General features: G+C 35.1%; 1 protein-coding gene and 1 pseudogene across 1 annotated transcript in view; both read left to right on the forward strand.

The window, feature by feature from the left end:
- The window catches only part of SPDYA (speedy/RINGO cell cycle regulator family member A), a 35,253-nt gene extending 11,946 nt beyond the window's left edge, over positions 1 to 23,307 (forward strand). Inside the window, exons 5-7 of the mRNA XM_063078622.1 lie at positions 4,020 to 4,191; positions 16,495 to 16,789; positions 23,216 to 23,307. Coding sequence (XP_062934692.1) covers positions 4,020 to 4,191; positions 16,495 to 16,789; positions 23,216 to 23,307 — 559 coding nt within the window. The remainder of the gene's footprint in view (positions 1 to 4,019; positions 4,192 to 16,494; positions 16,790 to 23,215) is intronic.
- LOC134363199 (high mobility group protein B1-like) lies at positions 11,814 to 12,745 on the forward strand (annotated as a pseudogene).
- Positions 23,308 to 23,311: the final 4 nt, after the last annotated feature.

A 23,311-nucleotide genomic window follows, 5' to 3' on the forward strand; every position in this document is an offset into this window, starting at 1 on the left:
ATTGCCAGTGAAGCACTATTTAGCTTACACTATATAGTAATCTGTAAAGTTGCATTGCATGTTGTATTATAAATTCTATATTAAAAAATCACATGAATTATAATTTCCTTTTTATGTCTAATCATATATTTTGTATAGCCTGACTCAGTAGTTCTTCTCATTAAATATTTTCTTAGTTAGCCACAGTTCTAAAGCTCAAGTTCTTCTCCTTTCTATATAGTCTTATAGCATTTCCTTTCTATATATTCTTATAACACACTAAACTTCTATTACAGTTCTTCCATGTTCTTTTTCACAGTTGTTTCCTATTTACTTGCCTCCTCTCTACTTAACTGGCAGCTCCTTAAGGGCAAGGAATGTGTATCTTTTTTATTTCATCCTTCAATGACTAACATATAGGAAGTTCTCAATCCTTTATTTGAATAAACATAATTGTTATGAAAAAGTTATGGACACTACACAAAGGAAATCTATTCAAATTAGAGGACAAATTCTGTATGCGTGATATAGATATTTGTTATATTGACCCTGAAAAATTGTTAATCTAGAATAGAATCATAGTGTGGTCCTTATGTAGCGCAATAGCGCATTGTAGATTTTCCATATTTTAATCAGCAGTTATGTTAAGGGGCCAACCTCTAGCTCTTTCCACTCTTTGCTAAGAGCTATCAGAGAAACTAAAGTAAGAAATTACTATATGTATTTTCTCAGAGGATATTATTTGATCCATATTATATAATCTGAGTGGATTTAACAATTAGATGCTTTATAACAAGGTAATATTAAAATATGTGCAATTACATTAAAGGAGAATGAAGTAATGTGTAGGTGTTCATTTTATATTACTGTGAGTATGAATATGCACATGGTTACAAAGTACAAAAGAAGGTATACAATTAAAAGTAAGTGTTTCTATTAACAGTTGCCTGTGTATCTATCTAGAAATAATTTTCTATACATGAATCAATGTGTTTATTACATAAATGGAAGTTACTATATACACTCTTATGTGCTTTTAATTTTTTAATATGTAATATGTACAAAAGACCATATGGAGTGTGTGAAGAAGAATAAAATTAAAACAAAGACTCATGTACCCATGACTCAGCTTAAGAAAAGAACATTGTGAGAATCTTAGAAGCTCCCAGTACATAGTTTCACAATCAGAGCCCCCTGCCTTCCACAGTAATTATTTTCTTTCTTTTCTTTATTCTTTGTATATATCTCAAAATAATGTTATTTGGTTTTTTTGTTTTTAGCTTTATATAAAAGAACCATGTGTATTATTATTCTGTGACTTACTTCCTTTGTTTTATAATGTTATGATCTTCAGATTTATTTATATCTATGTATATATATATAGCTGTAATTCATTTTAACAGCTGAATAATATTGTTGCTTTTTTTTAAAAAAAAAAAAAAGATGACCGGTAAGGGGATCTTAACCCTTCACTTGGTGTTGTCAGCATTACGCTCTCCGAAGTGAGCTAACTTGCCATCCCTATATAGGGATCTGAACCCGTAGCCTTGGTGTTATCAGCACCACACTCTCCCAAGTGAGTGATGGGCTGGCCCGATATTCTTGCTTTTGCATTTTGTTTTTTCTACCTTCTTATGTACTTGTGATTAGTCCCATTTTATCTGTTTTCTTTTTTTCTTTTTTTTTTTTTCTCCTCCATTTTTATCTTCTTTTTATTGAGGGTCTTTTTTTTTTTTTTTTTTGGATGTATTTTTTTCCTCTACTGGTTTGGAAATTATGCAGTCTGTGTCCTTTCAGCAGTTATCTAGTTATTATTATTACAAGACTGTTAAGCATTTTGACTCTAATCACCTCCTACCTAACTTATATTCTCTTATTTTGCAATTCTGCAGTTCTGCCTGATGCCCTTCAACAAGTTAGACATTATTATTATTGTTTTATATATTCAATATTGTTTAGATTTATCCACATATTTACAAAAGTACTTCAAAAAGCTCATGGAAAAATAGAATTAATGGTGTCAGATCTACAGGTTAAAGTTAAAAAAAAAAAAAGATAAGACAAATCTTTCCATGAAGCTTTTGAAGCACCCTCACACATTGTTGCTTACCATTCCTTTTTGTATCTCAAGAATCCACTTGGGATCATTTGCTTCCTTTCTGGATGCGTTTAAGACCTTTTTTCTTTGGAGTTTGGCACTGGTTTCATTTTTATAAACTGCTTGGGATTTGATGAGCTTCCTTGATTTGGAGATTGATGTCTTTCAACAAACATCTCTTGGAACAGCTCTTGGAAAATTCTAGCTACTGTCTCTTCATATATTCCTCTTTCCCATCTCCTCTATTATCTCCTTTTGAAACCAGTTAAACATGTTATGCCTCACTCTGTCTTCCACATCACTTATTTTTGACATTTTTTTTCTTTCTTTCTCTGGGCTGCATTTTAGATAATTTCTTTGGATTTGTCTTTCAGTTCACTAATTTGATCTTCAGCTTATGTCTAATATGCTAATGAGTTTCATTATAAAAATTTTCACTTATAGAAGTTCTATTGTCTTATTTTCCAAATATGCTTATCCCCTTACTATATTGTCAAGGTACTTTAAGTTTTTAAAATGTTAGACATAGTTATTTTTATATTCTGTGTCTATTAATTTCATTATCTTCTGACTTCAGTGTGTTTCAACTCATGGTGCCTTGTTCCCTGACGTGTTTTGTAATATTTTCATTGTAAAGTTGCCCATTTTTCTTTTTTTGGCAGCTGGCCAGTATGGAGATCTGAACCCATAACCCTGGTTTTACAAGGCTGTGTTCTAACCAACTGAGCTAATCAGCCAGCCCCCCATTTTTCTTGGAAAGTCATCTGTGGGACTTGTAAGATGGAAAATTTGCTCCATGCTTGCCTCTGTTCCTGTGTTATCTAACATGTCTTTTTTTTCTCTGACTGCTTTTAAGATTTTCTTTGTCACTGGTTTTGAGCAATTTGGTTATAATGTACCTTGGTGTCATTTTCTTCATTTTTTTTTTCCTTGTACTTTGGGGTTCATTGAGCTTCTTTGTGGGCTTACAGTTTTTATCAAATTTTGATTTTTTTTTTTTTTTGGCAGCTGGCCAGTAAGGAGATCCAAATCCTTGACCTTGGTATTTCCACCTGTCACCATTCAGAGACTCCAATTTTACCTTTATTGGGTTTTTTGAAGTTATGCCACATTTAACTGATGCTCTATCCATGAGTTTTGGGGTTTTTTTCCTCTGTGTGTTTCATTTTGGATAATTTCTGTTACTATGTCTTTACACATCTTTTCTTCTGCAGGATTTAATCTGTCCTTAATCCCATTCCATGTATTTTTCATTGTACACATTGTAGTTTTCATCTCTCAAAGTACATTTTCAATGTGCGTACTCAACTTTTTGAATATATATAAAACCGTTCTAATGTCCTTGTTATGTCTACCGTGTGTGTCAGTTTTGGATTGGTTTTGATTGATTGATTGATTATTCTCCTTATTATGGTCCAGTTTTCCTGCTTCTATGCATGTCTGGTCCCCCTCAAGTATTCAGCAGAAAACTGATTTCCATATATGTATAAGGAAACTACCTGAGTCTAGAAAGAAAGGATTAGGGGAATAGTGCCTAAGATTGACATAGGGCTGGAAATAGTGCCTGTTTCTACTAGCCAGACTAAAAAACCCTCATAATTCATGGAGTATTGAAACTAGTCTTCAGGAAGGTCTTGCCTCAGTAGTGGGGAATAATTAGTCCCAGACTGATCATTGCTCTGGATCCACCAACCAGAACCTGAAAGGATTAGACTGTTTCCAAGTTACTTAACTACATCCCAGAACAAAGCTCAAGATTTATAGGAATACAAAATACCGAGAACTCCACAAGGGAAAATTCACTCTATCTCTGTTTTTGATCTGCATTTCTTTAATTATGAGAAGGCTGAACATCTTTTGTTTATAAGCCATTTGTATTTCTTTGTGAACTGTTTCCGTCCTTTACCCATTTCTTTTTTGAGTTGTTGGTCTTCTTTGTTAGGTATCTCGCTAATACAGTTGAAGAAGATGAAGAAGAATCCAAGTATGAAATTTTTCCCTGGGCTTTAGGGAAAAACTGGAGAAAACTGTTCCCTAATTTCTTAAAGTTAAGGGACCAGCTCTGGGACAGAATTGACTATAGGGCTATTGTAAGCAGGCGATGCTGTGAGGAGGTAAGGACTTAAAATTGTCTTCTGTTTATCTAATATCCTCATTTTTTAATGTGCTTCTAATGTTTCTTTTTTTGGTTGTTGTTGTTTTTGGCATATGTGAGGGTAGACTGTTAACCTCGTTCATTAAATTGCCATGAATACAACTTGTGTATTACAATGTTGCTGTTTTAATTTTTACCACAATAATTAAAAATTTTCATATCTGTTTTTCAGAGCAGCCTACTTCTGTAGTAAGTATTTTTATTTTAGTGTGTTTCTCCTGTTTAAAAGATCACCAGTATATTGGGAATGGGTGGTATGAACATACTAAAATATCTTATTAAGGATAGTAATAACACTGGAGTTGAATAATAATTTCCACGACATGAAGTGTGTGAAATTTCAAGTTCCCAAGATTGAAATACCAACCACATGGTATATAATTTAAATAAATTAAAAGATATTTAAGACCATACCTCTTTTCACATAGAATACATTAAGTAATTTTCCTTGATGCTAGATTTTATTAAGATAAACCAACAGGACACTAAAAATTAAAAAATCAGTTATTGTATCCAATGTTTTAATTTTTGATAAGGTTATTATTTCAAACTAAAGAAAAATTCTAGAGTAGAAAATTAAATGGAAAGCAGTGATCCCAGCATGCTCTAATACTAGTTCAGAAAAGTCTGATAAATGTGGGCCAGAAAATGCTGTAATTAAATGAATTCATACCCAATTAAATGACTATAGGCCAGAAGAGCCAATTAATGGATTAGTGTCAAACCTGAGGGAAGACTTTAGTGGTGTGTCACAGAATTCTGCCCAGAACTAACCTTGTTAATTATATTTATTAATGAGATGAAGACACAGCAAATATGCATATTTGTGGATTAAATTAAAATTGGAGAATTGTTAACTGTTGGGGGAAATGCAATGACTCAGAAATAACTTAGAAGACTGTAGAGCAGGCCAAATCTTTACAAGATTAAATTAAATAGAAAAAGATGATAAGTTGGGTGTATAAGGCCCTCTCAAATTAATGGATTCTCATTAAAGTATTTAAACTGGACTCATTCCAATTACAGGGCATCGAAAGAGTCCTAAATTGTTACTATTTATTTTTTTGTCACTACTCCCCCAGGTCAGAAGTGGATAATTTACACGCCTGTTGCTTTCCTTGGACATGATAGGGGGCTGTATTTGAACACTCTCATTTTTTAAAAGTAAATGCTTCTGATCCTGTGGGACACTCAGCTAAAAGCATAAGGTGCCACAAGCAAGAGGCAAGGAGTGGCAGTGGCTTACCTCATGGCAGACCGCCCGTGCACTCTCAAGATACACAGACTAACATTTTAACTGCAATAATGTTAACATGCACTGTTGGAGCTGGAATTAAGCTCAGCTGCTGGCCCCAAACTATAAAAGAGCCTAAGAATGATGTGGCTTAATAGCTTATATGTAAATGACTAAAAAGTTCTAGACAGCTGTAAACTCAGTTGTGTAATGAGACTTACAGAAAGTTTAAACTTAGACTGAAGAAAAGAGGGAGTAATCATAAGATTATACCTAAAATACTGTATTTGGTTCTGCATGCCACACTTTTAAAGAACATTGACTAAAACAACTGTATATCCAGAGGACAACAACTAGAATAGAGCAGAGTCTCAGAAGAAAAATTTCATATGTGAAATAAGAAAAAGTATCAGAGATTTTTAGTATAAAGAAAAGATTCAGAAAGCTGGCTAGCTGTTTTCAAATATTTAAAGGACCACAGTGGGGCAGGAAATATATTTGATTTGTCTTTTTGACTATATATAAAGCAGAGAACTAAGATCTGTGGATGGAAAACTAAAAGAGGAAATAATAGCTCAGTATGAAGAATATTATTCTAACAGTTATCTGAAAATGAAATAGACTCTTCCAGAGATTCCTACCACTGATGATTTTTTAAAAACAAGCAGCTGGTTGTTACAGAGGAGATTCGTGCTTTAGGTCAGCAATAAAACTAAGGTTTCTTTTCACTCTAAATTTTGAGAGCGCAAAGTTCTATTTTATAAATTTTTACTGCCTAAGCTTCTACAAAAAAAAAAAAAAGCTCTTGCTGGGCAAGCTAGGTTGTTCCTTAACATTTGTTAGAATTCATTCATTCATTAAGTACACATTGATTTGATGAGTACTTAGTAAAAAACTATTAGACACTGTTATTTGTTTTAATGTAAAACAGGCTTGCGAAAATAGCAACATTAACATTTGGGTGGTAGGAATATAGATGTTTGTTATATTATTCCTATGCTTTTTCATACTTTTAAAATTTCTCAGCATTTTAAAAAAGATTAATGTAACTTAAGTTTTACCTCTTCAGAAAGTTCACCTTAAATGAGTAATAATCTCCTTATCCTCTTTCACAATACCTTGTTTGTTTCTTTCTATAGCACTGAACAAAATTTGTAATTATTTATTTGCTTGTCTATTATCAGTTTTAACTACAAACTGTAAATTTAATGAAGTCAAACAATTAGTACACTTCTAATATGTCCCATCTCTGTCCTCACACTCCATTGAAAACTATTATGCATTCTCTTTACTGAGAAAACAGAAGCAATTTAAAAAGAATCTTAAACATTCTTCCACCATATCTACTATCCTACCTGCATGTGCACCCATATATTCTGCCCTCCCTTTGTTACTATGAAAGAATTATCTTTGCTCCTATCCAAGTCCATTCCCTCTATTGTGCACTAGATCTCATCTTTTCTTGCCTTCTCAGGGACATTACTCCAGTAATTGTCCCCTTTTTCAGCATTTTACATTTTCTACTTTATTGAATCACTGACATTAGAATACAAAGTTGCTCTAAAATCTCCATCAATTAAAAACAAAACAAAAAAACTTCCAGCTATTACTACATTTCTCTCTCCTGCCTCTGTCATAATGAAACTCCTTAAAGAGTTATCTTGTACTCTGTCTCTACCTCCTTTCTTTCCAATCTCTTTGAACCTATTATACAAAGTCTTTTCCCCATCATTCCATAGAGTCTTGTCAAGGCACCAAATATCTCTATATTGCCAAACCCAAAAGTTAGTTCTTAGTCTTCAACTTAGCAACAGCATTTGACACAGTCCCTCATTTCTTTCTGAAACACTCTTTTCACTTGGTTTTGAGGACACCAGAATTTTTTCAGTCACTTTTGCAAGTTCCTTTTTACCTCACCAACCTCATTAGAGTGTGCCACAGCTCAGTCTTCTCTTTTCTATTGATACCAACTTTCTAGGTGATCTTGTTCTCTCTCAGGGCCTTAACACCGACATCTAATACATCTCTGCAAATTAAAGATCTGCATGTCAAATTGCCTGTTCATATTTCATTGTCTAATTCACTCCTCACACTTAACATGTCTAAAATTGAACTACTCATTCTCCCACACAGACCTCCAAACCTCCTCCTCTTGCAGTCCTCCACATATTTTTTTTTTTTTTTTTTTTTTTGTCTTTTTCGTGACCGGCACTCAGCCAGCGAGTGCACCGGCCACTCCCACATAGGACCCGAACCCGCGACGGCGGCAGGAGCGTCGCCGCGCTCCCAGCGCCGCACTCTCCCGAGTGCGCCACGGGCTCAGCCCGGTCCTCCACATATTAATAAATAGCAACTCCATCCTTTTAGTTGCTCAGACCAAAAAACTGTTACCCTTGACTCTTCTTTTTCTCACATCCATACCTTGAAAAACTATCCAGCACCCTACCATTTCTGACCACCTGCACCCTTAACACTGTACTTCGTCATCTCTTATCTTGATTATTGCCATATCCTTCCAAATAGTCTCTCTTATCATCTTTCTCCTGTGTAGTCTATTCTTCAAACAGAAACCAGAATAAATCTTTTAAAAAGTAAGTCAAAACATGACTTCTCTACTCAAAAGCCTCCAGTGGCTTCCCATTCTCTCACAGAGTAGAAGGCAAAGTCCTTGTTATGGCTCTACATGGTCTATCAACTCTCCTATCTCTTTGACCTCATCTCCTATCCTTGCTCACTTCACTCCAGCTATACTGGCCTTACGGTTCTTCAAACATGCCAGGCACACTCCCACTTCAGGGTCTTTGCACTTACCATTTCCATTACCTGGGATACTTTTACCCCAGATATTAGTATGCTTCACTTTTCCACTACATTCAGGATTCTGCTTAAATGTCACCTCAGAGAGACCTTTCTTTACCATCCTATGTAAAGTATTATTTCCCTCAATGGAACAGAATTGAATTGTCCAGTAATAACCCTCACGATTATGTTCAATTGGATTTTGACAAGGATGCCAAGAAAATTCAATGGGGAAAGAATAGTTTTTTCAACAAATGGAGCTGGGACAACTGGATGTCTCAATGCAAGACAATAAGTTGGACCTCCTACTTTATACTATATATAAAAATTAACTCAAAATGGATTACCTAAATGTAAGAGTAAAAACTAAAACTTTTAGGAGAAAACAAAGGAGTAAGTCTTCATGACCTTGAATTAGGTTTCTTAGACATGATACCAAAAGTACAAGCAACATAAAATATAAAGTGGACATCATCAAAATTAAAAAGTTTGTCTTAAAAGGATACCAAGTGAAGAGACAACCCACAAAATGGGAGAAAAGTTTTGCAAATCACCTATTTGATAAGGGATTTGTATCTATAATATATAAAGAGCTCTTACATTTCAATAATAAAAAGACAACCTGATTAAAAAATGGACAAAGTCTCTGAATAGCCATTTCTCCAGAGAAGCTATACAAATGGCCAACAGGCACATGAAAAGATGTTTAACATCATTGGCCGTCAGGGAAATACAAGTCAAAACCACAAGGAGATACTACTTCACAGCCACTATGATGGCCATAAACAAAAAGACAGTAACAAATGTTGGCAAGGATGTGGAGATTTATACACGTCTGGTGGAAATGTAAAATGGTGTAGTTGCTTTGGATAACAGTCTGGCAGTTCCTAAAAATGTTAAACAGAGTTACCATAATTCCACTCCTTGCTATATACCCAAAAGAAATGAAAACTATGTCCACAGAAAAACTTGTATATGAATGTTCATAGCAGCATTATTCATAACAGCCAAAAGTGGAAACTACCCAAATGCCCATCAACTGATGAATGGATAAACAAAATATGGTATATCCTACTATGAAACATTACTTAGCAATTAAAAGATGAAGTACTGACACAAGCTACGACATGGATGAACCTTAAAAACATGCTAAATGAAAAAAATCAGTCACAAAGGACCACATATTGTATGATTCCATTTATATGAAATGTGCAGAATAGACAGATCCAAAGAGACAAAGTAGAGAACTGGTTGCTAGGAGTTAAGGGGAGTGAGGAATGGAGCATCTTTCTTTATGAGGTGATGGAAATGTTGTAAATTTGTGGTGATTGTTGCACAACTCTGAATATACTGAAAGTTGTATATTTTAAATGGGTGAATTGTATAGTATTTGAGTTATAGCTCAATAAAGCTATTAAAATAAAAAGTACCTCTCACTATTACTCTGTATTCCCTTTCTCAGTTCCAATATTTTTCATAGCACTCAACCGCTATATAACATATTTTTTACATATTTATATTGCTAACATCTATTTCCCCTATACTAAATATAAAGTCCAAGATGGCAGGGTCTTAATTTTGTTCTTATTGTATCTCCAGTGCCTAGAACAGTGCCTGGCACATAGTAGATACTCAATAAATGTTTGCTGACTGATAGAATGAACGGAACTTAAGGCTTCCAGTTCTTTTTCATACCATATGTATGAAGTAGAAAAACAAACTATAAAATAATTCACTGAGGGCTGGCCGATTAGCTCAGCTGGTTAGAGCACAGTGTTATAACACCAAGGTCAAGGGTTTGGATCCCTGTACCAGCAGTCGCCCCAAAAAGAAAAAAAATAATTCACTGAGCTCACTTTACACTGCCCCTTACTCCAATGCATATAGATAAGCTGCGGGGTTTGGCTGTTCCAACCAGGTACATATGATTCGTGTTGGTGTATAGAAAGGCAACTACGTAGTAGATTTTATCCTGTTCTCTTACGTATTCATTTAACAGCTAATCGATGAGTAACATACCAAGTTCAGTGTTGCGGGGGGTTATTATAAAGAAGTACATCATTTCTGCCCTAATGTTTGCTAAAGTAACAAGATATGCTGTTAGAAATTTAGTTAAGCAGTATATGCTTTTGTTATTGAAAGCCTGGTACTGGCATACTGCCAAACAAAATATGTTTTTAGTCTCATATCCTAAAATAAACCCAAGTTAGGATCGTAGCTACAAACTGGTTTACATTAATACTACTTTACATTTGCATAGTGCTTTACAAATTGTAAATATTTTCGTATAAATTATCCTCACAAAAATAACTATGAGAGTGGTGGCATTCTCATTTTACAGCTGATGAATCTGAGGGCCAAGGAGGTTGGGATTTACTCAAGATCATACAAGTGGCAGAGCCAGAACCTCACATCTAATGACTTCCCAGTGTTCTGTTTTCTTTGTGACATCTAGCCTCCATATAAACCTCTCATATTGGTTAGTTTTGAAAATGCATTTATATCTTTTCTCAGGAATTAAATAGCATTTAATTCTTATTAAATTAAGTATTCTTTCTATTTCACAGATGAAAAACCTGGCCTAGAAAGGTTATGACTTGTCCATGGCCATAAAGTAAATAAGTGGCAGAGCCAGCTTTAATTAAACTCAGCACTCTTTTTATTATTTACCACTGTTAATAGAAAGGACATGTGCTCTCCTTTGAGATGATAATGAGTTTTGTAATTTGTTTCTTCTTTTTTTAACCTTGGCTGCAAAGAAGCTAAGAGCCAGGTATTATCCATAACCACATCAACTCTATTATGTTTTATTACTGGCGTGTCTGCTTTCCCCCTTTACCCAATTTTCCCTTTTGGGTCCCAGTTTATTTAATTTTTTCCCTCTTTTTGTCAGCTGCCTCAAATCCTTTTTGAGAATGAGATGGACTATGTTTAAATTGAAAAATATATGTAGGGCTTCTCCAGAAAAGAGTAAAGTCTATTCCCCTGCTTACTCTGACCTTATGTAAGATAAGGTTACCTTTTTGAACATCAGCTCCTTTAAGGTGGAATATATTTATGTTGGTGATGGCTTTGTTTCTAGACTGGTTCACAGATAATGGAGGATGCCTATCTAATGAAAGTTAGACTCCAATACTAGTCCCTTTCATGCATCATGGAGAGTAGTAATTTAATCAAGAGGAAGTGTTTCTCTATTCCTGTTACATACTCTGGCCTAGGTGCCACAGTATCATCATAGCTGAGTCCTCTGTTAGCTACTACTTGATTCCAGATTAGGAATTTAGAAAGCAGTGATGTAATATAAGCAGTGTTTTTGGACAGAATAACTCAATGACAGTATGCAGAAGAGAGTCAATATAGGAACTGTATTGGAAACTGCTAAACTTAGCTCAGGAAGCAAGGGTGTGAACTGGGTTGATAGCAGTGCTAAAAATAAAATTGATGTTAGAAATGTTACAAAATTACCAGTTATTACTTGGTGACCCGTTGGATATAGGGCCTATGGAAGAGGGATCTGTAAGTTTCAAATTTATATAGCAGGAAGAGTAATGGATTCCTTAATGGAAATAGGTAAGGTTACAGAAGCAAGCTGGTTTATTGGGAAGTTAAGGAATATGGTACTTAGACGTATGAATTTAAGGTGAGAACTGGATAATTGAATTAATGATCAAGTTATGGTAGATGAGTTACCATGTGTAAGTGATGTTTAAAGCTTATCTAATAGAGTAGATAAGAGATTTAAGGTGAAAGTAATGTTGATGTTGTTTGAGGACTGAGTACATTGAGCTCCATAGAGACAGCGCTGGGCAAGTGAGAGCTGGATGGGCACTGGGTGACTCTGTGCCTCGCTGAGGAAAAATAACTAAACAGGCAAAGGAGATCCTAAGAAGCCGAGAGGCAAAATGTCATCATATGCATTCTTTGTGCAAACTTGTCAGTAGGAACACAAGAAGCACCCAGATGCTTCAGTCAACTTTTCAGAGTTTTCTAAGAAGTGCTCAGAGAGGTGGAAGACCATGTCTGCTAAAGAGAAAGGAAAATTTGAAGACATGGCAAAGGCGGACAAAAGCCTGTTATGAAAGAGAAATGAAAACCTATGTCTCTCCTAAAGGAGAAGCAAAAAAGTTCAAGGATCCCAATGCACCCAAGAGGCCTCCTTCAGCCTTTTTCTTGTTCTGTTCTGAGTATCGCCCAAAAGTCAAAGAAGAAGATCCCGGCCTATCCATTGGCGATGTTACAAAGAAACTGGGAGAGATGTGGAACAACACTGCTGCAGATGATAAGCAGCTTTATGAAAAGAAGGCTACTAAGCTGAAGGAAAAATATGAAAAGGATATTGCTGCATACCGAGCTAAAGGAAAGCCTGATGCAGCAAACAAGGGAGTTGTCAAGGCTGAAAAAGCAAAAAAAAGAAGAGGAGGAGGAAGACGAGGAGGATGAAAAGGATGAGGAGGAAGAGGAAGGTGATGATGGTGAATAAGTTGGTTCTAGAGCAGTTTTTTTCTTGTCTATAAAGCATTTAACCCCTGTGTACACAACTCCTTTTAAAGAAAAAAATTGAAATGTAAGGCTGTGTAAGATGTTTTTAAACTGTACAGTGTCTTTTTTTTGTACAGTTAACACACTACCAAATGTGTCTTTAGATAGCCCTGTCCTGGTGGTATTTTCAATAGCCACTAACCTTGCCTGGTACAGTATGGGGGTTGTAAGTTGGCATGGAAATTTAAAGCAGGTTCTTGTTGGTGCACAGCACAAATTAGTTATAAATGGGGATGGTAGTTTTTTCATCTTCAGTTGTCTCTGATGCAGCTTATACAAAATAATTGTTCTGTTAACTGAATACTACTCTAATTGCAAAAAAAAGTTGCAGCTGTTTTGTTGACATTCTGAATGCTTCTAAGTAAATACAATTTTTTAATTAAAAAAAAAAATATATATATATATATTGTATGAGAACTTGCCAGGCACTGTTCAAAGTACTGCACATGTATAAACTTTTACAATTCTTTTGTTTAATTTAGTTTTTAATTGAAACATCTTGATTGTAGATATTTGTGGGGTGCAGAGTTATATTTCAGTCCATGTCTATGATGTGTAATGATCAAATCAGGGTAGTTAGTAAAATCATCTCACAACAATTCTGAGAGCTAGCTAGGTAATCCCAGATAAGGAAACTAAGGCACAGAAAGGTTAAGTGCTTCTTCAAGGACACACAATTAGTAAAGCAGCACACCAGTATTCAAATCTAGGCAGTCTGACTCCAGAGTCAGTGCTTTTAGCACCTATGCTGTACCTCAAGATCACAGAGAAGTAGAGCATATATAGAGAAAAACAGAGGGCCAAGTATTAAATTTTAGGAACACCCACCAAAGGCACCCTCCCAAATTACTAAAAATGACAGAAGACTAAGATAAAGTAAAAAGGAGGATAACATTTCTAGTATGTAAGCTGCTACCAATGCTTTAGAGTAGTCACATTCATGAATCATAGGATTTGAGGACTGAAAGTGACCTGTTTTCTCATGTAGAAAAGACATCCTGGGATCCAGAAAGTTGTATGATTTGCCCAAGGTCATAAAACTAATAATATTAAGACCAAAATTCAGCTCTCGACCCTGGTACAATTTTATTTTTAATTCACTGCTTTTATTACAGTAATACTCTAATTATATGACAGACGGGAGAAAGATTATTGTATATGAGTGTATAAAATATATACAGACATATTAAAAATAAACAAGTGTGGGTGTGTATTTTTCTAGCTGGGTTAGCATATGGAGAGACTATAATACCTAGCTTATTGCAAAAATTACAGTTTGTCAAACCTTCCATTTTGTGCCCTTTGCTTCCTATTTCCCTCCGCTCTTCTTGCTAGACTCTGCTATAGGATTCCTACAAAAATCACTTTGTTGAAGGTTCATAATGTCAATGGCCTCTCTAATTCTTAATCATCTTCCTCAATCGCTAAAAATGATATATCATCCCCACATCAGCCAGCTGCCAAAAAAAAAAAGATACCTGAAAGCTGGAGTTTTTAGAAAGTTGGGATTTATGCTGGGTCTTGAGGGAAGAGCAATACTAAGACAAAGGGAGAGGACATTTCCAGATACAGGAAATAAAGATATGGAAGTGTTGAGGAAAAAACAATAGATAAATAGGGAAGGAATAAGAAATTCTAATTCTACTTCCTCATCTTAGGAAGCTTTGAAACTAGTTTTACATTGTTATAGAAATGTTTACAGTTAGAGTTATCTTTGTTTTCTTCTACTTTTTTTATATGTGAAACTTTATTACATGTCTTTAGTTGAAAACTTTTTTGAAGGATTATAAAATCAGTTCTAGGAAGAAAAATAACATAGGATTATGTCATTATCTTGAGGAGACCATAGTAACCCCATTTTCTGGGACAACTAGTCTAAATCTGGAGTTTTTTCAAAAGGTTTTTACTTTTAACAGCAAAAGCTTTCTTTCCAAACAAAATTGTATCCACAATCCCCCAAACTGAGCTACTCTGCCTGCTCCATGTTCCCTTTCCCCCTCCTGGGGCCCCTAGTAACACCTCTATGAAACCTTAGGGCTCTCAAAACAGTTTGCAAATTACTGATCTAAGCAATTGATAAGTCTCTGTTTAGCTCTCACATAATACAATTCTTATTTACTTTGTGTCGCTGATAACTGCAACTAGAGTTTTTGCTTAGAATGCTTAGAAGTTTTAGATTTCATGAGGTCAACACATAGGTACATTTTTCCTAGCTTTACTTCTTAAATGGCTGTCATTTGCCAAATGCTTACTAAGTGATAAGGATTTTACACATATCATCTAATACTTAGAACAATCCTGTGAGGTAGATAGTATCCCCATTTTACAGATGAAGAAATTGAGGCTCAGAAAGATTAAATAACTTACCCAGTGTTATACAGCTAGCAAGTGTTAGAGCCATAATGAGAAACTTAAGTCTATCCTGACTTAACGCCCATGATTTATTTAACAGATTTTACAGAACAATGCCTGACAGATAGTGAGGACTCTAAGTGCTTTATAAATAATATCTCATCTAATCCTCACAACAATCCTCTAAAATAGACACTTATTATCTCCATATTACATATGAGGAAACTGAGCAACAGAGAGATTAAGTAATTTACATGTGTTCTTATTCACCGTATCCCTTGTCATAATTACAAACACTTCAAGATTAGCCTAACATACATTACGTAGTTGAGAACCTCAATTAAATTTTTTAACTCAACGCATTCCAAAGTATTGTTCTGGGCTAACTGTATTATCTTTCCCAAACTTAGAATATTCAGAATTAAAAATAAATATTGAGTCTGGAAGTTTGCTTCAGTCCTTTTTCCTGTTTGGAGTAATTTAAATACTGTCAGCCCTCCATATCTGAGGGATCCACATCCATGGATTTAACCAACTGCAAATTGAAAATATTCAGAAAAGAAATTGTGTCTGTACTAAACATGTAGTCTTTTTTTCTTGTCATTATTCCCTGAACAATTCAGTATAACTATTTACAGAGTATTTACGTTGTATTAGATATTATAAGCTAGAAATGATTTAAAGTATATGGGAGGATGTGCTTCGGTTATATGAAAATACTATGCCATTTTGTATCAGGGGCTTGAGCATCCATGGATTTTTGTATCTGAGAGAGGTCCTGGAACCAATCCTCCTGGACACCAAGGGATAGCTGTACTTTGTCAATTAGTGTTTTAGTGATCCAAAGCAATGACCACTTTACACTTATCTGAGGGGGATACATTTCCAAGACCCCCAGTGGATGCCTCCCACTGTAGATAGTACTGAACTCTATGGTATTTTTTCCTGTATGTACATAACTGTGATAAAGTTTAATTTATAAATTAGGCACTATAGGAGATTAACAACCATAACTAATAATAAAATAGGATAATTATAACAGTATACTGTAATAAAAGTTATGTGACTGTGGACCCTCTCTCTCAAAATATCTTATTGTATGTAATATTTGCAGACTGCAGTTGACCACGGGTAACTGAAACCGTGGAAAGTGAAACCTCAGATAATGGGGGGACTACTGCTTAGTAATACTGCCTTATCTGGAGATTTTTTAAAAAATTGGTAACTTAGATTTTTATCTTACTTTTAGAGACAGCTGTTCTTTTTTGTTGTTATAATTTTTGTACTTAATTTTACTAAAATCTTATTAATATTCTAAAAGTAAGCTTTCCACTATAGGTTATGGCCATTGCACCAACCCATTATATATGGCAACGAGAGCGCTCTGTGCATCACAGTGGAGCTGTCAGAAACTACAACAGAGATGAAGTTCAGTTGCCCCGGGGACCTAGTGCCACACCAGTAGCTTGTTCACTCTGTGGTAAAACAGGAAGATATGTTAGACTGGGATTGTCTACATCATCATCATCCAGTGATACGGTAGAGGTGATGGAAAAACATTCTCAGGAGTTACACAACTCAATCCCAATGGACATAATAGTTGATCCTTCTCAAGTTTATAGATATTCTCAAGGTATGATTCAGTGATATGCCAGAATTAGATTTATGCATGTTAGTTATTGAGCTCAAGTTAGTCCTTACGGGCATGGATACGTAATAATTTATATACTACAACAATATAAGTTAGTTTAGTATTGGAAGTTTTCCCCTTTCAGTTACCACTTTTTGTTTTGTGTCCTTATTTTTTTTGTGGTAGCCTACCTATACAAAAAGGATTATTAATGTGACATACTAAATTGAAACATAATGCAACATAAGCCTCAAGCATTTTAAGTATTAAGTATTTTAAGAGCCTGAATCATTTCTTTGAAATGTTTATTTTAAGGCCACTTAGCTCACTTGGGACAGCGTGGTGCTGGTAACATCAAGGTCACAGGTGTGGATCCCTGTACTGGCCAGCTGCCAAAAAACAAACAAACAAAAAACCAAAAGGAATTTCAAGAAGAAAATAAATTTACTTGTAATCTCATCATCTAACTATTTGTTTCCTTTTATATACTTTATTTCTAACAAAATCAGAACCATACTATATCAAGGCCTGCTTTTTTTTTAATCATAAAGCATTTTCCCATGTCATTATTTAGTCTTTGAAAACCTAATTTTTAATCCTGACATGTTATAAGAACCATAATTTATTTACATATTTCATTTTTATTGGGGTTTAAGTGGCTTTAAACAATGGTACCATATTAATTAGAAAATAATCATATGAACTGGAAATATAACCACATCGTAATTTTCATTCAAATTATTTTTATATAGATATAGTAGTTCTCTGGCATTTCTAGATTTGAAACAGTACTAGAATAATATTCTACTATCAGTGATCCTTTTAAAGTTCTTATAAAGCCTTTCTTCCAGATTTCCAACCAACTGAAGATAGGACTGACAGATTTCTTATGATCCTTTCTAACGGTCATGAGAAATTAGCAGACCCACATTATTTCAGAATTTCACTTATTTATTTTTACCACATCCCTATGGTAACAGTGGCTACTGAAGCTTTACTAAAGGGGGAAACTAGACTGTAAGACTTTTGAAAGTAGGGGTCATGCCTAGTCATTGCTCCCTTCCCTGGCAATAGTAATCACTCAAAAAATTTGACTAACAAGTATAGTCTCTTCCCTTTCAACAATTCCAAGCATAATTTTTATTTTTTCACTCATATTTAAAGGTAAATAGGGTCCACCATAAGCTAAATTATAAGAATTGCATTTTAGCATCCCTCCCCTTTCTCCTAGCTCCTTTTGCCTTTACACTCTTTGATCCTCATAATAGGTAAGATTTACTGGATGTTTAAAATGCCACAGGCAATAGAGTAAGCATTTTACATTCATAATATCATTTAATATTCTCAGCTAACCGAAAGGTAAATAGTATTATCTCCATTTGGCAGATAAGGAAACTGAGACTTTGAGAGGTTAAGTAATTTGCCCAAGGTGGTAGAATGGCATTTGAGTCCACATCTGACCCTTGACTAGAACCAGAATTCCTAACTATTATGCTCTACTGTGCCTTCAATGAAATCCTGCCTTTGGCAGTTAGAGTAAACTGCTACAGAAGCCGAGTGGTGAAATTAAGAACCAAGTCCTTGATGAAAGGTTGTATTGAGTCAGTTGAGAGAGAATTCCAATGACAATCTGAACAGTTATGTACAGAAAGCAGAACAGAAACAGTTACATTTTATTCAGATTAGCCCCTATAGATAGATATTGACAGTAGTTAACACTATAATCTAGGCCTTGACATCACAACAGGAAATTGGAGCCCACCCAGGGAGTAAGAGGCTCTGCTAGTCAGCATGCTTTGGGAAAAAAGCAGGTCTTTGACTATGGATGAAAAGTCGGGAATTGATTTTAGAAGGAACTGTGATTTCATCCTGTCCCTGGATAAAAGCCTTCATTTAGGATTTATAGGTCCCATATAGGAAGCAACAAGTATTTACCCATCACTGTCTTATTCTCAGTATTAACTGAAGGTTGACTGTAAAACCTTTGTTTCAGAATATGAGTATAGGCAACACAAAGACAAAGTATTGATCACACACACATTTGACCAGTAAAAATTTATATTCATTTTCCTCCAATAGGCTTAACAGAGAGTAAACTAATGGGGGTTGGGGGAAGGGAACAGTGGAGGGTAACAAGGACACATGATGTTATCGGGAGTGGGGTCAGTCTCTCACTGCCTAAGCAGCGTCAGATTACCAGTAGTGACCACTGCTAGCAAATTTTTCTTCCTTCATCCACATAAGGTTGGAATTACCTGATGGTTTGTGGTTGCAGAAAACTCAATTCAGCATTCTCCAAGAGAAACACAAGAGCTGATGCTCTGCTCCAGGCTTTTATACTAAAATTCAGTATAGATGGCTATCAGTACTTCCACCTTTGTTTCAAACATAAGCAACTTCTTGATTTTCAGGTAAAAACATGTTTTTCTACCTTTAAAATTTTTTTCTTAAAAACAATATGTTTAAAAAACAAGTTGTACATAAACATGTTTATGACATTAAGAACAAAATGTTTTTTCAATTTGACTAGGTGGGGTGAAAACACTGTCAAAACATCTCACTTTGGGGGGTGGGGAATAGATGAAGCATTCTTTATAAATTTACATACATCACAATCACCAATCATAAGCTAGGCATTTATAAAGGTAATCTCATTTAACACTCAACCCCCAAAGAAATCTTGAAGTGGCATTATGATTCTCGTTTTGCTGATGAAAAAAACAAACTCAGAAAAGTCACACCGTTACCAGGTAAAACAATAGCACTAACAAAAACAAGATGGGAACCCAGTTCTATCCGAATAAACAGCACATTTTTATATTAACTACTTTTGTTTCTCTTTACCTCATGCTGTCTTACGTCTTATGACACCTAGGCTGGTCCAGGTGAAACATGGGGACATATTATGTATTATTCTGGGACACCCGACATTTTAGAGCAAAGTCAAGGGAAAAAAATATACCAAGCCTTAGCTTGGGTCATGAAGGTAGGCATGGAACATTCCAACTATTAGATAATCTAAAAGCAAATAATTTTTCATCAAAAATAGATACTGCTTTGAACTTATTTATTTTTGTCATTACCACTGTCCTGGTTATCCATGTTTAGAATCCTTATACTTAAGGCATAATCAGGGAACACAAATTAATAATGTGATAAGGGCTATGCTAATTATATGATCAACACTTAGAAGCACAAAAAAATTCCAGAATTAATTCTGTGGGGTGTGTGATTTGGTGAAGCTTTTCAGAGGCAGTAATAAACAAGCTGGGCATTGACTGAGTCCTGCCATGCCTAGAGAAGTAAGGGAAAGGGCTTCTGAATAGCAGAAGTCTGAAAATACATTTATTTTTTCCCTCTATATCCAACAAGTCACCAGCTTACCTGGTTCTTCTTCTACTAATAAATAAATAAATAAATAAATAAATAAATAAATAAATAAATAAATAAATAAATATAAATATATATATATATTTTAAAGATGACTGGTAAGGGGATCTTAACCTTTGACTTGGTGTTGTCAACACCACACTCTCCCAAGAGAGCTAACCGGCCATCCCTATGTAGGGATCCGAATCCGTGGCCTTCATGTTATCAGCACCACACTCTCTCAAGTGAGCCATGGGCCGGTCCTACAATATTTTTTCTATCTGCCCTTTTTCCACTACTAATCCAATAGTTATGTATAAGAGTACTTAGAAAAGTTCAAGGCAAGATTCATATTATCTTTTAATTCTATTTTTCTACAAACATTTTGAAGTACTCTTGCATTACTATGAAATCTGATTTAACAGTTTTTTTCCTCCCTTTAAATACTCAGACACCACTAACAGATTAACTTTCTTAAAATATCTTCTTTTAAATGACCATGAAACTTTCAGAAGCTCCCGCTGCCTCTGAAATATAAAGTTCAAAATCAGGGCTGGCCAGTTAGCTCAGTTGGTTTGAGTGTGGTATTGTAACACCAAGGTCAAGGGTTTGGATCAACAGATGAATAACTCATAGTCCAGTGCACACGCGCGCGCGCGCACGCGCGCACGCACGCACACACACACACACACACACACACACACACACACACACACACACACATACACACACACACCCCTAACACACACACACACCCCTAACACACACACACACACCTAACACACACACCCCTAACACACACACACACACACAGACACCCCTAGCACACACACACACCTAAATCTCTCCCTAGACCAACCAAGTCAACAGATGAATAACTCATAGTCCAGTGTGGGCTTAAAGATCAGCAAATGTTACTGGTCATTTATTGAATGGAAAAGACAGGGCCTCTGGAAAGCATTGGAAAGACAGTTTTGAGACAGTCCCAAATCTCTAGAAGTTTACAGTATGATAAATGAGAGCCACACGTGGACATAGAAGGCTAACATTAGAAGGCATCTGTCCTGTAAGCCAGATCATAAACATATGCAGTGTTCAGAGGAGGGCCAGAGAAAGGGCTTAAACCGGACCTTGATTAACTATATAAATAAATACTTATGTAGTTTGGTCTTCAACTCAACTTAAAATTAGAATGAACACTGTTAGAGAGGGCTTGTTTATTTCAACATCCACTGAGCACAATGTGCTGAACAGAAACTTAGTATTCTACATGAAATAGGAGTAAAGGGCAGAACTTTTCTTTGCTCTTAAGCCAGTCTCTCTCCAAGTAGACAATTAGGATCTCTGACACATAACAGGCATTCAAAACAATAAAAGAATGACAGAATTTTGCTAGTAGTTAAATAGAAGGCCAGAAAAAAAGGGAGTAATTCATGATGGAATTTAAAAATGTACTTCACAGCTTCTATATATCTGGAGATGTTATGAAAACTTTAAAGGCATAATTATTGTATAGGTGTTCGGGTAGTTATACAGAAATGTAACACCAGAAAAATACTCTGCTCCTGATTCAATTAGTGCTCCAAATGCAGCCAGAGTGATTTTTTTCAAAACAAAAATGTAAGCTTATTATCTCAATTAATTCAACGGTACCCCATTTTTCTTAGGATAGACAATCTTCCTTAACAGGCCTGTAAGATCTTGCATGGCCTGACCCCCATCTATCTTTCCAGTCTTTTTACTTTATCCCCAGCATCATTGGCCTTTTTTGTTCTCATTTTCTGTGCTGTAGTTAATTCCTACTTACCATTTGGGTCTCAGCTCAATTGTCACTTGCTACAGCAAAACCCTATTATGGTTACTCATAGTATACCCCGTACTTCTTCGGAGCATTTACAACAATTTTAGTCTTATATTTCTATGATTACTTAATGTCTAGCTCTACCATAGACTATAAGCTCTATAAAGGCATTGATTTTAGCTTAAAATTTTCCATAGTCTATAAAATATTATTAAATAAAATTTACTCATACACATATACACAATTTTTTTTTTTTCTTTTTTTTTGGGCGGCTGGCCAGTACGGGAATCCAAACCCATGACCTTGGTGTTAAGGCTATATATAATTTTAAATAGTTCTAGCCTAAGGGATAAATTCAGGAATAGCAGCACATGTCCTCTCAGGCATTACTACAGATTGGGCATCCCTAATCCAAAAACTGGAAATCTGAAATGCTCCAAAATCTGAGACTTTTGAGTGTCAACATGATGCTCAAAGGAAATGCTCATCAGAGCATTTCAGATCTTGGATAGGGGATTCTCAACTGGTATGTATTCTGCAAATATTCCAAAATCCAAAAAAATCTGAAGTCTGAAACATTTTTGATCCCAATCATTTCGGAAAAAGGATACTCAACCTGTATTTTTTTTTTTTTTTTTTTTTGTCGTTTTTTCGTGACCGGCACTCAGCCAGTGACTGCACCGGTCAGTCCTATATAGGATCCGAACCCGCGGTGGGAGCGTTGCCGCGCTGCCAGCGCAGCACTCTACCAAGTGCGCCACGGGCTCGGCCCTCAACCTGTATTTTAAAACCTATAAAATAGCTATATTTAAACAACAAACTAACCATTCTAAGCTCCTGTTTGTTTATCTGTAAAATATGGACGACCTTAAATATGAGTTGCATATATTAAGTAAAAAACATACATAAAGTATGGTACATGGCAAATGCTAAATGACTGGTCCCTATGAATAATAATAAGCCCTATTCCTAATTAATTTATGTTTCCCCAAACATTTGATTTATGTCATAACACAGAACAATTCTGATGTTATTTCAAGCTGGTTACAAAGATTCTAAGACAAATAACAGAGATTCAAGAATTGTTACATCTTTTATTACAATTTTTAAGGTGATTTATCATTCTTATCATTTTTCGCCTATTATTTATTATAACCCAGATTTCTTTAATATTTTTAAAGATACATACAACCATTGAAATATGTATTTAAAATATACAGATACATAAAATTTATCTTAAAATGCATACTTTATTTCAGTAGCCAATGACCATCAATCAAATGAAGAAAAGAAAACTAATTTCATGAAGACAGACAAATCTATGGAGTGGTTTACTGGAAGTGAAGAATGAGATG

This window comes from Cynocephalus volans, chromosome 14 (genome assembly GCF_027409185.1).
Source record: "Cynocephalus volans isolate mCynVol1 chromosome 14, mCynVol1.pri, whole genome shotgun sequence".
NCBI lineage: Eukaryota > Metazoa > Chordata > Mammalia > Dermoptera > Cynocephalidae > Cynocephalus > Cynocephalus volans.